The sequence below is a fragment of the Pelobates fuscus genome, chromosome 6 (genome assembly GCF_036172605.1).
Source record: "Pelobates fuscus isolate aPelFus1 chromosome 6, aPelFus1.pri, whole genome shotgun sequence".
Taxonomy (NCBI): domain Eukaryota; kingdom Metazoa; phylum Chordata; class Amphibia; order Anura; family Pelobatidae; genus Pelobates; species Pelobates fuscus.
Genome location: NC_086322.1, coordinates 53,379,362 through 53,395,969, shown reverse-complemented (window position 1 = coordinate 53,395,969; position 16,608 = coordinate 53,379,362). Strand labels below are relative to the sequence as shown.

At 39.1% G+C, this 16,608-nt stretch overlaps 1 protein-coding gene across 1 annotated transcript in view; it reads right to left on the bottom strand.

Moving 5' to 3' along the window:
• HTT (huntingtin) overlaps positions 1-16,608 on the bottom strand; it is a 188,178-nt gene that overhangs the window by 71,736 nt on the left and 99,834 nt on the right. The window contains exons 13-25 of the mRNA XM_063457723.1: positions 15,138-15,261; positions 13,496-13,614; positions 13,088-13,199; positions 11,722-11,859; positions 10,356-10,514; positions 8,572-8,669; positions 8,222-8,361; positions 8,057-8,120; positions 7,225-7,325; positions 6,268-6,414; positions 4,717-4,837; positions 3,231-3,376; positions 2,335-2,486 (exon numbers count right to left, since the gene is read on the bottom strand). Of these exons, the coding sequence (XP_063313793.1) occupies positions 2,335-2,486; positions 3,231-3,376; positions 4,717-4,837; positions 6,268-6,414; positions 7,225-7,325; positions 8,057-8,120; positions 8,222-8,361; positions 8,572-8,669; positions 10,356-10,514; positions 11,722-11,859; positions 13,088-13,199; positions 13,496-13,614; positions 15,138-15,261 (1,621 nt within the window). The remainder of the gene's footprint in view (positions 1-2,334; positions 2,487-3,230; positions 3,377-4,716; positions 4,838-6,267; positions 6,415-7,224; positions 7,326-8,056; positions 8,121-8,221; positions 8,362-8,571; positions 8,670-10,355; positions 10,515-11,721; positions 11,860-13,087; positions 13,200-13,495; positions 13,615-15,137; positions 15,262-16,608) is intronic.

Here is a 16,608-nt window from a genome sequence, read left to right as displayed (position 1 = left end):
TCCATCCACCTCAAGATGCTGATTAGACAGCATGATTATTGCACAGGTGTGCCTTAGGCTGGCCACAATAAAAGGCAACTCTAAAATGTGCAGTTTTACTCTATTGGGAAGTCTGGGAGGGTCCGAAAACCAGTCAGTATCTGGGGTGACCAAAATTTGCCTCACGCAGTGCAAAACATTTCCTTCGCATAGAGTTGATCAGATTGTTGATTGTGGCCTGTGGAATTTTGGTCCACTCCTCTTCAATGGCTGTGCGAAGCTGCTGGATATTGGCAGGACCTGGAACACGCTGTTGTATATGCCGATCTAGAGCATCCCAAAAATGCTGAATGGGTGACAGGTCCGGTGAGTATGCAAGAACTGGAATGTTTTCAGCTTCCAGGAATTGTGTACACATCCTTGCAACATGGGGCAATGCATTATGCTACAATGTGAGGTGAAGGTCATGGATGAATGGCACGACAATGAGCCTCAGGATCTCGTCATGGTACCTCTGTGCATTCAAAATGCCATCAATAAAAATGCACCTGTGTCTGCCCATACCATAACCCCACCACCACGTGCCATCAGCAAAACTCTCACCCACAGAACGCCATACACGCTGTCTGACATCTGCCCTGTACAGTGAAAACCGGGATTCATCCGTGAAGAGAACACCTCTCCAAAGTGCCAGACGCCATTGAATGTGAGCATTTGCCCACTCAAGTCGGTTACGACGACGAACTGCAGTCAGGTCAAGGCCCCGATGAGGACAACTAGCATGCAGATGAGACGGTTGCTGACAGATTTTTGCAGAAATTCTTTGGTAACGCAAACAGATTGTTGCAGCAGCTGTCCAGGTGGCCGGTCTCAGACGATCTTGGAGGTTAGGATGCTGGATGTGGAGGTCCTGGGCTGGTGTGGTTACACGTGGTCTGCAGTTGTGAGGCCGGTTGGATGTACTGCCAAATTCTCCAAAACGTCTTTGGAGACGCCTTATGATCGAGAAATGAACATTCAATTCACGGGCAACAGCTCTGGTGGACATTCCTGCAGTCAGCATGCCAATTGCACGCTCCCTCAAAACTTGCACATCTGTGGCATTGTGCTGTGGGATAAAACTACACATTTTAGAGTGGCCTTTTATTGTGACCAGCCTAAGGCACACCTGTGCAATAATCATGCTGTCTAATCAGCATATTGATATGCCACACCTGTGAGGTGGATGGATTATCTCGGCAAAGGAGAAGTGCTCACTAACACAGATTTAGACAGCTTTGTGAACAATATTTGAGAGAAATAGGCCTTTTGTGTACATAGAAAAAGTCTTAGATCTTCGAGTACAGTTCATGAAAAATGGGAGCAAAAAAAAAAGTGTTGCGTTTATAATTTTGTTCAATGTATATAGACCCCGCCTAAATTTACCAGCGGATTCAAGGTTACTCCTAATATAACCATCCATACAGATAAGATCATTAGGAGACAGCACATTTCTCGGATAACTGATATTATCTACTGCCTTACTTTGTGGGACAGAACACTTGCATCTTTTATTGTTGGTATCAGCTGCTACTCCCATTGTTTGTTTTTTCAGGATTTGATTTCATTTAATCACCCTTCCTTGTTTTGTCGAGTGGCACAACAGCAGTGTCGCTCTGCTTTTTTCCCCCACTCTCCTTTCCAGGTGTTGTATATGTTATTAATGTTGTTAGACCCAAGTCCCACAAATTCACACAACTGATCTGCTCTAAGCTCAAACAAGTTTATCAGTAATCCTGGTCAATGACATACCAAATCACTTTACTGGCTTACTGACACATTAGGCCACATGAGCAAGACAAAATTGAAGCAATTTACAGCAACCACCTCAGAAAACAATGCATTACTTTGTGGATTGCTTCATATGTATAATTTCCCCACACAAACTTAAAGAGAAACAGTAGGCACTATAAACATTTAATCTCTGTATTAATTATAGTGCCTGGGGTCCGCTGGCAATGACCCTCAATTCAGTGTTAAACCATTTCTTCAGCATTATAAGACTAAAAATAAAAGTGTGCCTGGCCCCTACTGAAGCATTCATGCAAAAAAAATGGGAGCTGTGATAGGCTGAAATCTGTCAGCTGACACTCTCAGTCGCCCACTGCTTCCCAGGTTAATGCTCCCTCATTAGTCCAAGCAGCACCAAGTGGAAGGGTTGCTGGGGACTCTTGACTAGGATGTAAACATTAAAAAATGGTTCAACACTGAAGAGAAGGACAGCGCCAGAGAACTTCAGATCAAATTGATTAAACAATTACAATGTCTACATTGTCTCTTTAAACTGGTTCTGAAATATTTAAGACTTCTCGTAACCTGCAATTAGGTTCCCAATGAGGACCAGGGCCTCCTGATGGGCTGAGAGATCCAGAGGGAACCAAGCGGACGACAGAAGAGAGAGAATCATACTGGCCATTCCAGCTGTGCAAGTTTTGGCAGCTTCCTCAGAGGGGCTCTGCTGTGAAATGCTAAAGGGAAATACAATCGTAAATAACTACATTGTGAAGTGCTTAATCACCCCTAAAAGATTAAGCAAAAATATAAATCATTAAAAAAAAAATATATAAAGAAATCCACACACATGCTGTTAATACTCAAAAAAAAAAACAACAACAAAAAAATATCTGTGATGATTTCACTAATTAGTCAATGTATCTCAATTGGTAATATGCACATTTTAGACCAAAACAGCAATGTTGGAAAATTATCCAATAGAGCAATTTTTCCAACTTTGTTATTTTAGTCTACATTGGACACTTCAAACATTACGTTCTTGCAAGCATTAACTGCCAACTTGAGTACAAAAATGAAATTAAACACAGGCAAGAAGCAGACTTTATACACACTTATGTGATCTATAGTGCATGCATAGGCTATCTTTGGCACTCCACATGTTTTAGACTACACCTCCCATGATGCTTTGCCAGCATTATGGGTAAAAGAGCATTACTGGGGGATGTAGTTCACAACATCTGGAGTGCCGAAGGTAGCCTATCCCTGCTATAGTGGAATGAATACAAGTGTTCAGAGACATCAATTCACATAGAATATTTAAGCTGTAGATTTGCTGCCAACTAGAACTTTAAGGGTGTTTTGTTTTTTTAAAATCTAGGATATACTTTTCTCTATCAAGGCAGTGAGATTTAAACTTTATGGGAGGGGGGGTGTTTGTCTTTTTAAACACATTGATAAACTCAGGCAAGAGATTTTACCTGAAGGAGCGCCCGCGGTTCTTGTAAACATTGATTCGTGAGGCTTGTGTACTTGAGGATGGGACGTAGCCACAGTGCCACCCAACACTCCACGTGCATACTGGATACGTGGTTGACAGGAGACAAAGAGCTTCACAGCAACCAAACTAGAAGATGGTAATATTGCGTTTTAAATAAATACACAATTCATGAAAAATACAGAATATGAGGAAAATGTCCCACTGTCATATTTACAGGGAAATTGCAAGTGATCCTTACCATGCAAGTATGGTTTAAACCAGCGAGAGCTAACCTCTGGCACAGCTGTGGGCTATGTTTTTATGATATCAAGGCAGCCGATTGTAAGAGCATCACAGCAGTCAGTTCACAACAGCTGCCAAAAGGTTACCCACTACTGGCTTAATCCTTGAAAAGCAATAAAGGAAGCATGAGCCTCACATTTGGTATTTAATGGGTTAAGCAAAATTTAGTGGAAGAAAGTGAGCTTTTATTGGCATCTATCGGGAAACGCTGGCTGCAAATCAAAGTTTTTCAGAACGTAGAATGTTTTCGAATACGGTTTTACTTCAAAGTAATTTTAGCTTGTCACAGTATTGATTGGTAAAGGAAACTATGAAAACTGTGTGCGAACTAGACTGCTTCACACCTATTCAGCAAGGCCCTTTCATTAAACTCTTCTATCATAGCACAGGAGATTTAGAGTCTTCGTCTTTCAAAGCACAAATCAATGGCAGGGTTATGAACTAAACCGTTCCCCAGAACGTAGCAATACATGCAATATCCAGCTCACACATACTGCATACAAATCATATGCTCAACTGCATTCGATCTAGAGCACAACAAGTCTTTGATGGAAATTACAGCTAAAATATAGGTTTCTCCTAAACAGAAAGTGGTCAATAGTCTGCAAAACGTTGATGATACCAAGCTGTTCTATATCTTTAAATGGGTGTATACTCTATTTATACTAATAGATGTTTGATACTTTGTCTCTTTGTCCATTAACCAATGGGATTTAAACTGTTCGTCGATCTAAAAACGAAAGACACAAACCAGGGGGGAAGATTATTTGCACAAACTGTATTCAAACTATTTGAAATCAAAACTCGATAGGCAACCATAGCCTTCCCGTTTTGCAGAAGTTTGGATAATGCAGAATAGATGTTTGGACATGCCATCCATTCAATGAAATAACATTTTTCTCTCTCTGTTTAGAATCGAAAAAAAATATGGGATCTTACAACAACATCTGTTAATTTTATTCATACATTCATTTCAGATTTGGTTATTCCGTAAAGAAGTTCAGATTGCAATATTGCCAATATAATACTATTGTTATGTGGACGGGTTTAGATTATTTAAATCATCACCTCCCCCCCCCCCCCCCCCATTTAGTTGAAACATTAAGAAGTACTGTGCTAAGGAAAAACTGGGGGGTGTATGGTAAAATTAAAATAATTCTTAAAATAAAAAAATAAAAATATACCGTGAGCGCACGCGTGGTTGATGTGGTCAGTGCATGAGACACGGCAGTGATAACCCGGGATAAGTTATTTTCCATGCTAATGTCCGTTGGGTTTTGAAGAATATTGTACCCTTTGTAGATCCTGAAGATGGTTAGGAAATAAAAACTTGTAGAAGATATGCACCTGGTTACCATTGAATAAACATACTTTGTTTTTAATAACATTGCAGTATTTTTTTTGTTTATCAAATTACCTGAATGGATATTAATGTGAACAGAGTCACAAGATATGCTACCGATACAAGGCATCCAATCTACCCCATGAATATTAACAGCCTTCTGCATTAGAATATATTAGATTTTATTTAGCTCTGCAATAAATACTGTACATTTAGCAGCCCTAACAAGTCTAAACTAGAGCTACAGTGTTTTGGTTCTTCAATTCTAAAGCACTAAACATTACCAGGGACACTAGAATTCTCAATATGAAAGGGAATTAAAAAAAAATACAAAAAATTAATACATTCCACCCACAGAAAACAAACAAGCCACTCTATTTCAGGTCCATATTACTGCAAGGTAAGGAAGCCTATTTCAAGATAATTACAAAATACTGGCACTACAATGGAAAGCTTGCCACCAGTAGTGCAAATGATAAACCTCAAAGCAGGCAATGACTGACCCTTTAAAATACATGATAGTACCCACTTATATCACCACTTGGACTGGTTTCTCTATCATGATGCACTGAAGCCACGTGAGAGGAACCTCCTAGAACTCAGGCCTTTTAACATTTCAAAACAATCACTCAGTTGCCTAAACTGCTGTGTTACAATATTTGTTACAATTACAATGTTTCTACCAAACATTTAAGGGGCACACTGAAGATTTTAACTATTACAGCTCCCAGGCATCCCCATCACCCAATTTGTGTCAAATCATTAGAGCAGATTGATAAAAAAACAAAAAACACAGGTTTCTCTAGGCATCCATCGTGCCGCTGTGTTTCAGCTAATGTGGAAGTGAACGGCCACACTAACCCATCTACATTTAGGTATTAACAGGCTGAGAACATTGCGCTAACTTCTCCACAGCAGTCTCAGCCGACCACAATAGCCTATCCAAAATTGGACAACAGTGAAAGTTCACTTTAGCAATAGCTAAACCACAGCAAAGGAGCTGAAGCGGTTTTTGTAAATATGATCACACACGATCTACCACAAACCAAGAGGGAAAAACACCAAACACACTGCACCATAAATCACTATAATGACGTGTATGGGGGTCTGATGGCCCCCGTAAAATGGTGATCTAATTTTGCAATTACATTGTGTTTCACTAATATTGGGGCATTTGCAGAATTTAGTTATTACACCTGGCCCCTTTCATTTCTCGCAGTTGTCTTCTCCAAACCTTCTGGGATATAACACTTTATTGGTAATAAAATTTAATATGTACCTTCCCTACTCAAGCAAGGGAACAACAACAAGCTGCATCACGTTAGTTGTCTTTACGGACAGGTAAAGAAGCATGTTAACAGTATTTAAAAGAATGAAGATAGAGATTTCTCACCTGGTGATGGTACTGACTGCAAAGTGAGATAGAGGTTGAGTCTCATGCATGAGAAGTTTGAGGTATACATTGCTTTGGTCTCTCGCTGATGCAGCAACAGGGTCCGCCTGTCCTTGATCACAACTGTAGAACAACTTGGGCACCAGCCTGCAATGCAAAGGTGTCAATCCGTACCATGTATTAGTCTAACAGACCTACCATAATATAGATATTAACTCCTACCTATATTAAATAGCCATGTAAATGTCAAGACTAAGAAGAGTGCTACAGATTTTGGAAGTTATTCTTACTAATAACTAATTACTCCATAAACCAAAACAAAATAAAAAAAAAACACAAAAAAAAAACACAAAAGTGAAATACATACAGCCAGTCAGAATAATAAATCTAGTGTGAACCAAGTCTTGACTTTTGAAATTATGCTAAAGAATACAATGTGTGCGTATCTATCAATGATATCACTAGAACTAATATTCAGCAACGAGTATCAAAAAAGTCATAGTGCAAAGATCCATATATCAAACAGGGTTATGTACTAAAGTGAAAACTCAACGAGAAATTCAAATTTAAGGCCAAAATAGTTCAACTGGGAGGGAGGGAGGGAGGGAGAGAATATATAATATGAAGCAGGCAACAGCCTCATTCTTGTTCTAAATGGTTCAAATCTACATTTTCATTCATCTTTTTGCACATGTTCCCCAACTTTGTTTTAATCCATTTTTATTATCTAATAAGTTTAATTAAAATCATCCCAATGCCAAAGAGGTCTGCATTCCTAAAACACCAAGTCATACATACCCCCTACTCAGTTACAAGAGACCTCAAATATCATTCCCAAAACAAGACTTACTCTTTATAATTTTAAACACATAAGAGCAATAGTTTCATCACAAAAAAAAATAAAAAATATATATATATTTTTAATAAAATGGCACATTTCTAGAGGACAGCCTGTACCTTACTAAAGACGCCGCTGCTATATGTCGTACTCTGGCATCCTCATCTCCCAGCAAGCTGATAATCACATCATGCAGAACCCGATCCTGAAGATGTAATAACTAGAAATACAATACGGAATAAAATGTTAAGACAATCTGCTCAGGTGAACATAATATAAGATATACCTTTATAAATAAAAAAAAACAAAAAACTTTTAACAGTATTTAAAAAAACAAACGAGAAATTAAAATAACTGTGTGGTGCAGAGATGTAATATGACTGTTACTATACTGAACAGTCAGATGCCCAAGATTATTTTGCCGTAAAACTATGTCTGTAAACTTAATCAGGCTGGAAATAAATTTGCATCACAGACTATATAACCAAGAAAATATTGCTAATATCGTTTCCACAGTGTAACAGCAGTATCTGAAGTTCAACGGAAGCATTGACCACGACATTCACTACTTGGCGCAATCACAGCTACTAGTACTAGAGTAGCATTGTGGAGGGATTATTACGGATCTCTATGGATCTGGTGCTCAGAGAAGGGCAGACAGCACAGTGAGACAAGTCTGTATTCCAATGGTCCAGTCAAACCTGGCCCCACAGGACTATTGTTATACACAAAGCCGCAAAGACTGACAATATGAAGAGCATCCCCTATTTGATGAGGCAGGGTAACCAAAGCTGCCATTATTCTCTTAGGAATACCGGGTACTTAAAGTGAGCTAAAATAATATATTTACGGTCTTACAATTCGGATTTATTTTTCTTCCATCTAACAACGTTCTCCACCCTCCACCCTCCACATTCCATGAATAAAAGGTAACGTGTGGTTTAGATTTACCCCAGTGTAATGATGAACTCCTCTGTGTAACGTTTCCGCTCTCTCCTCTAAGAAACTCACTAACCTGTAAAATGAGTTGGGGGGAAAAAAAATTATGCCTCAAAATTAGGTTTTAAAAAAAAATAAAAATAAAAAATAAAAAAGTTTTACAGCAGATTAACTCGCCTGAAATCGATTTCTGCAAGAGTTTCCAGAAGCTCTGTTCTAACGAGCCAATAAGAGCTGTTCTTAAGCCTGAGCAAATCAATCAGCAGCTGCAAACCTAACTCACTGTACGTGCTACAACATAAACTTGTTATGCAGTGCTGGGAGGGGGGAAAAAAAACAAAAAAGAATGGCATTAGACACCTGCATTGCTTCCTTATTTATCGGTTATTTAAAAATAGAAATGCAAAGAAAGACAGCTAATACTCCCAAGACCAAAATTTATATAAGAATGTTGATCTTCTGAAGCAAAAACTAATTTCTATCTATTTGGACATATTACATTTTAAGCATAAATAGTTTTCACTTACCCTGGCAGCAACACATGCCAACTTGCACGTTACCGATGATTCATCTTTCAAGGATTTTTGCAAAAATGGAATGCAATCTTTTACAGAAAAAGTATTCCCTAAAAGAACAAACATTTAATAGAACGGTGAACAATTTTCAGGAGACTATAGATTTTTTTTTCAGCCCCAAAACACACAGTTGGCAAGTTCACATTCAGGTAAGTATATAAGGCGCGTTGAACAAATAACGTCACATAATTTACTGTAAAACTTCTGATACATTAACTTACCTTAGCTTCTGCTCCAGCGTCAACACGTCCTTAGCTTTGCGGGTGTTACACCCACCTCTCCACTTCGCCCCTTCTCTTTCATTGATTTGGCCTGCATTGTACACTTCCCCATGCAGGGCAAACAACCTCTGACACCAACACACTGTTCAGATGCCAGCATGGTGGCAAGCAAGCCAAAAGTGACATCAGTCACTCAGTTTCTATACTTCCTAACTAGTGTTGATAAGGGAGTTACAATAGCAATCACATTGCATGCCATGTGTGGAGACCAGAAGGACCACCTGTGGGAGGCCTTTTCTGCTTCCCCCATGCCTGAAAATTTGAAAAGCTTAAAAATTATCTTATCCTATCTTACTGCACTGACGTCACTCCCTCTTGCCAAAGAGGAAGGAGGGGGTGCTGTGCCAATATTGTCTGTCTGGCACCAACATAATGAAACACTGCAGAATCTAGGCACCATGACCACTTCAGATTAGTGAAGTGGTCAAGGTGCTTGAAGTAACCCCTTTAAAGGCTGGCTTGAAACACCATGATCAATCCAGTGATTTGAAGAGGTCATGGTGCCCAGAGTCTGTATGTGAAGCGTTTCGTTCCCCTGCCGCCAGAGATGTAAGCACCTCTAACATCGTCATTAGACCGCTCGGAACAAGTATACTGCGTCAAACATCCAATTGCAGAAAGGTCTGAGGAGCAGACATGGGTGATAGAGAACAGAGGAAACATTCATCACCTAGGCATGTTAGCTTTCACATTTGTGAAACTGCTGGGTAAAGAAAAGGTTTACTAACTGCCTAATTATTGTTTCACTAATGTAGCATGCTACAATTTAAAATACATGGCTTATGATCTCTTTAAGGTGCTTCTAGAGCCAACTGATGCATCACTTGTTCTGATGGGGTTATGTATGGAATTCCTAACACTATAGGGTTTAAAAAGAAAGAAATATGTCTAGGTGACCACCCTTCCTTAAGATCGCATTGAAAAGGTGATTTTACTCACCTTTTCTCCATCACCAGCCTGGTCTCAAAACAACTGGCCCCGCCTCCATTTTGCTGATCTCCGCCAATCCAATGCTTTTTCATAAGAAAGCATTGGGAGGCTATTTTACATGCACGACAAAACGCCACACACAACCCATCTACATCACCTCATGCATCTCTATGGGGTGACTGACAAGGCAATGTTTACATTGAAAAGCCTGCAAGGACAGGCTTTAATCCCAAGAACCCCTACAATAAACTGTGGTGGTTCTGGTGACTATAGTGTCCCTTTAATAATTCATTAGAATATCACCAAAAAAAAAACCAAGCATTTCCATTCTGTGTCTGCTGTGATAACTGCCCACTACTTATTCAGATATTCATGCAATTTGTTGCTAGATTTCCAAATTCTTAATTAAGTATTTAGAAAACTGGGCAGACCAGATGGGCCAAATGGTTCTTATCTGCCGTTACATTCTAGGTTTGTATGTTTCTTATAATTCCCATTTATAGAATCAGCATGGTTTTTTATTACCTGTACTACTTTTAACGTGTGCAAGCCAGTTTTCAGCATCAAAGCGGGACTTGTTCAGTATGGAGAAGACGATGGTCCCACAGAGGATAGCGGTGGCACCTCTAACTTGAGGGTCTCCGTGGTTAATATAATTCACGATGTCTGATACATATTGCTTTTCTAGAGTAAATTTAGAAAAAAACATGCAATTTGTAAATGAAAGAATCATACATGCAACACAGTTAATAAATGTTTTATCCTAAAGATGTTGTAATAGTGCAACATTAAAAATGTTCTGTCTTATTGATGGGGTCTGCTACCTAGTGCTGTACTGAGGAGGGACAGGAAAAAAACTGGAGAAATGATGGTTTTACAATGTTTTAGACCCAAAGAGTGAGAGGCAATGGGCTTTTCCTTTTCTGAAAGGACCACTCTAGGCACCCAGACCACTTCAGCTTAATGAAGTGGTCTGGGTGCCAGGTCCCTCTAGGATTAACCCTTTTTATTATAAACAGTTTCAGAGAAACTGCTATGTTTATAATAGGGTTAATCCAGCCTCCAAATCCTCTAGTAGCTGTCTCATTGACAGCCGCTAGAGGCGCTTGCGTGATTCTCACTGTGAAAATCACAGTGAGAGCACGCAAGCATCCATAGGAAAGCATTGTAAATGCTTTCCTATGCGACCGGCTGAATGCGCGTGCAGCTCTTGCCAGACATGCGCATTCGACTGAAAGGGAGGATCGGAGGCGGAGAGGAGGAGGAGAGCTCCCCGCCCGGCGCTGGAATAAAGGTAAGTTTTAACCCTTTACTCTGCATCCAGCCCGGTGGGAGGGGTTCCTGAGGGTGGGGGCACCCTCAGGGCACTATAGTGCCAGGAAAACGAGTAGGTTTTCCTGGCACTATAGTGGTCATTTAACCACTTAAGGACACAACATCAGAAATAAAAGGGAATCATGACGGAATATTTCCAACATGTGTCCTTAAGGGGTTAATTAGACATTCAATAGCAGATATTAAGTTGCCGGTTAGCACTGCCACTATTCGTATGAAAACAAATGTATGATATAAGATTCAAAGAAAAAGAGAAGCTGGAGTAATCATCTTTATGGAGAGAAAGCATAGCACAGGTTAGTATATTCAACTCAACTATAGCTCCTGCTCCTAGTAAATTGCAATCAGTCACATGCTTGGCTATTGTGCAGATTTATTTCTGGATTTGATCTCCTGAAAGATTTCCCTGATATGATGGCTGTGCTGCTAAATCACAAATAGATAGCGAATGTAAAAGTCGATAAAAAAAAAAAAATGTGGAAAGGTTTAAGAATATGATCTAAGCATCCCACAATGATGTGAAGCGTTTTAACACTCCAGCAATCCAGTCATTTACCAAAAGGTTCCATGCTTTCTGTAGACAGCTTGTACAATTTGCTGAAGAAAGCTTCAGGATGCAAGGCAACGGCTGCGCCAACACAACTCAATGCCAGGGCCTTCACACTGACCCGAACATCTCGATCTGGTACAAGAGCTGAAAAAAAATATATATATATAATTTTTTTAAAATGTAATTCACCTTATAAAACAAAATAAATAAACCAACTAAAAATCCTGCACACACACAAGTGTTTATTCATTTAACGGGTAACTGCCTTGAATTTAGATAATTGAAGAAAACGTTCAGGGTTTTAAAGCCTATAGCTTGTGTTAACCAATTCTCATGTAATGCCCCATTTTCTTTTAAAATGGAATTAAGATTTAGAAAATAATAGACATCATAATCCAGTTCATATTAGGCTCAGCCAGGGCAAACAATGCAAATGAGGAAGGAAAAATAGAAACCATGTCTAAATTGCTCGTCTTCTCGGTTTGCCAGGTGAAAAAGACAAATCTTATAGTAATGATTAAAAGGGAGATAAGATGGAGGCGTCCAGTTGCAGGATAAAGAGCTATGGATTTCTACATTTAATTTTTATATTTCACACCTTACAAATACACCCCCTGCACTGCAGAAAGGGTTTAAAACGCTTTTGTCCCTCCACGCTGGTTCAGGCACTGCCTTTGTCCCTTTCTCTCCTGACATGGGACCTAATGCGCATGCGCAGCGAGCACCGCGATCACATTGATTCAATGCTTTCTTATAGGGTTTCATTTAACGCCATGATGCATAGCGATAAGACGCCCTGCGTCGGTTAGGCATCCTAAGTCACCTAACCACCCGGAAGCACCTCTAGTGGCTGCGTGGTATACAGCCACTAGAGGTGGAGTTAACCTACCAAGCTAAACATTGCAGTTTTTCAATAATTGCAAGAATTATTATTGCAGGGTTAAACGGACTGGGACACTGCACCCAGGCAACTTCAATGAGCTGAAGTGGTGTAGGTGCCTATAATGTCCCTTTAAATAAAGGATAAGTGAGCATATTAAAATCCTGGGAAGTTACAGTTCCTCTTGAAAGACACTAAGCACCAAAAACAACGTTATCCTAATGAAGAGATTTTGGTGCAAGACCCTCTTCCTTTCCCTCTTCTGAGAAACACAAGTTTTACATTTGTCCAAAATCATGCGTCTAGTTGTTGTCAGGTCTTTATATTCAGCATCATCGCACCCAGCATGATGCGGAGTATGGCAATACTTCTTGAAGAATCACACAAAGTGTCACGCATTGGACAATACTACCAAAGTCGACTGATGTTGACATCAGTTGGGTCAGTATTTATAACAATTCACAACGCCAGATCGAATTTTACTTTTCTTACCATTTTTTTGTCCAGTAAGGAGGAAAGAGGCAGACAATAGTCTAACACAGTGAATTATAGGAGTCGCATCTGCATCAGTGTAATGTCCAATGTCTCCTTTAATCCTAGAGGGCTAAAATCAGAAATAGTATTTTATATCAATATGTCAATGAGTTATAAAACAAATTACAACTAGAGGTCCTCAAACGATTTACAAACTTCTCTAATAACCATCAACATGTACGAAAAATATGGAAAGAGAAGATTCACACAAAAAAACAAAAAAAAAAAAACATATGACAGGCATAAGTCTGAAAACAAAACCATACAGAATATTAATTATTTCTGCCCTAAGGATACATAATATGCCTATAATATATTTAAACAGCAAAATACATGTTTTTTTTTACACTCAAACGATTTTCTTACCTTATTTTCCAGATCACCTGGGTCCACAGCATCTTCCTTTGCCACAAAGCGATCAACACTACTGTCAGAGGACTGTCTGCTATGGCCCATGGTTTTTAACAGGTGACTTTGATTCAGACCTATTGAAAAATGCATGCAGTTAGACAAGATTGGTTAAACTAGAATTAAAACTCACAAAGACTTTGAAAGATGCACACAATGTGTAATTTACGAAATGAGTGAAAAACACAGAGATACAACTCTGCATGATCTGATCCTTTTCAGACAGCCAATTTCATCTTCCCAATGTGAATAATTTCCATTTCCATTAAATGTTTTTACATTTTCATACTACAGCTGTGTAAATGTTTGCTTGCTGCACAACTGTGTCTCAGATCTCTTCTTCAACACCAGCTTGTTCTAACCACATTTAAAAAAAAAAAATAAAAAAAAAAAATAAAAAACCTACTAATGGATTAGTGGCTGCAATATTTAATTATTTCCAGAAAGCCAGCATGAAAACCCTCTAATTATTATTATCGCCATTTATATAGCGCCAACAGATTCCGTAGCGCAGAATCCGTAAATGAAGAGTATTCTTTCTGAGGGAGATATAAGGAGTTGGTGAACAATAACTTTACACAGAACCTTTGGAAAATGGAAAATCAAATAATCTTTCCTTTATTTTTATAAACAGATAAACTGCAAACTAAGAGAAGCAAAAAGACAATCTTGTTATACCAGCAGAGCAAAGCTGCTCTTTGTGTATATATGGGTTTATCCAGGTCATACATAGGTCAGATCCTGCTAGTATGTGCAATAAAGTGCTTACCTAAAGCGGCACGGTCATCAACTAGTTTATGAACATTAGTATCTATATGGTGCTGCCTCTGGTATTCTTCGTAATAAGAGCTGGAAGTTGGTGATATTTTGTAGGCATCTTTACATCCCCTTCTTTCCATTATTCTATATCCAATTAATAGGCATCATATATTTTCTGAAACTACACCCAGTTATTGTCTCTGTGTGTGGTTATTTTGTTACACAACCAATATATTTTTCCTAAAACGCTCATTTTGGATTTTATACTCAAAGTTTGTATCCTAGCGAATGGCCATTTGTGTTCTGTAGGCAATAAAAACATAAACATAAGGTCTGTCTTCACCAAATGTATAGTGCAGAAGGTGAGCGTTCTTTTCTGCATTCACATGCCATGTTTGGATGCATGTGGATGGGAAGGTTGTTGGTTGCCTGATAGCCATGGTTATTAACTATGCAGTCTTGTTTAATCTTCATAGTAATCTTCACAGTTTAACATGAGAAGTCTCCAATAAATGTAGCGGTTAAATAGCAATGTCATCTACAAGACGACTGCCGCAAAATATGGATCAAGGCCATATGTGCCATTTTTAATAAAGCGAACGTGGTGTATTTTTTTTTCATTTTTATTAATAGCATGGTTAAAAAGGTGCCCAGTTTTTAGTTATTTTTAGGTATTTATGAAATAAAATAAAAAAATCTTTAAAGTGATGCCACAGGTACATGTCACAGTGCTCAATCATTTTAAAGTTAATAAATAATAAAAACAAAATGGGATGCATTAATGATTGAGAAATGCACCTGTATGAGACAGACCGACACATAAAACCAGCAGCATAAATACCAAGAGAAGAGTTTCCAAAATGTTCAGAAGGTTCCTCCTGGTGAACTATTGCTCCTTCATCTTCCTCGTCTTGGAGCTGACCGATTTGCATGCCAGAGTATAGATTTTCTGCCCCGTCTAAGACCTGCAGGCGAAAAGTACACTTTAGATCCGGAAAAATGTCCAGAAAGAATTACAATGAGTTCATTTTGTTTTCTTAGCAAAGCTCAAAAACAAAAGTTGGCATTTTTGGCATCTGATTTTACAGTCACAGAAAAGATTATAAAGTGCCCTCTTTCAGAAGACTACAAGATCACAAATAATCGGTCCTATTTGGCACAATAAAATCTGGCAATAAGTGGATTGACTGGTTGTGTGTTTGTTGTTTTGGGGGGACGGGGCGGATTACCCTTGCTCTCAAAGATATACTTGGTTCTACAGGAAGTTCTATTAATGTAAATTTCGTGCTACTTTAAACAACTTGGTATTTAATTCCTGGTATCACCTGCAAATTGTTTAAGGCTTTCCTGGCTTGAGCCCGGAAAGTGAATCAAAGGAACACTGTAGCGTTAGGAATACAAATATGTATTCCTAACGCTATAGAGCCCTAGTCACCGTTTAGGTGACCCGGGCCCCATTCCGTGGCGAATAAATGGTTAATTTATTTGCTTAACTCAATCCAGCGCCGGGCTCCCTCAGTACTGGTGACCTCTCCTTCTCCTCCATCAACGTCAGCTTCCGATTAGAGCTGAATGCGCAAGCGCGACCATAGGCGCGAGCGCGCCCATTCAAACGAGCCCATAGGAAAGCATTACTCAATGTTTTCCTATGGGGATCTTTTTTGACGCCGGACTCCGTGAGGACGTTAAGCGTCAAATAAGTGTGATTTACTCCACGTAAATCGCGGAAGCAGCCTCTAGTGGCTGTCAGGGAGACAACCACTAGAGGCTGGATTAACCCTCAGTGTACATAGCAGTTTCCCTGAACTTTCAGCAGCAGGGTTAAAACTAGGGGGACCTGGCACCCAGACCACTTCATTGAGCTTTATTGGTCCTTTAATTTTTTTTTTTTTTTTTTTAAAGCAGTGTCACAAAAAGATCCATGATGTATAGTAGTACCTATATCATCTTGTAAAGTACTTAGTATACTATTTGTGAGAGAGTGGTGGGGAGTGGGGCTGGGGATTAAAGGGATGTCCTGCAGTATTTCTACCACTTTAACCCCTTAAGGACCAAACTTCTGGAATAAAAGTGAATCATGACATGTCACACATGTCATGTGTCCTTAAGGGGTTAAAGAGACTCCCTCCAACAGTTTCTTTTACATTTAAAGTGCAATTTTTTGATTATTTTTTTTTAAACTGAGGGTTAATTCTTGGTTTGTTTTTTTAACCCTCAGGGGTTAAATTTATTTTATTAATTAATTTAAATATTTTAAAATTAAAATTTAGCTAGCTGGGGAGGGTGGAAGTTAGTGGGGAATTGGGGGATTT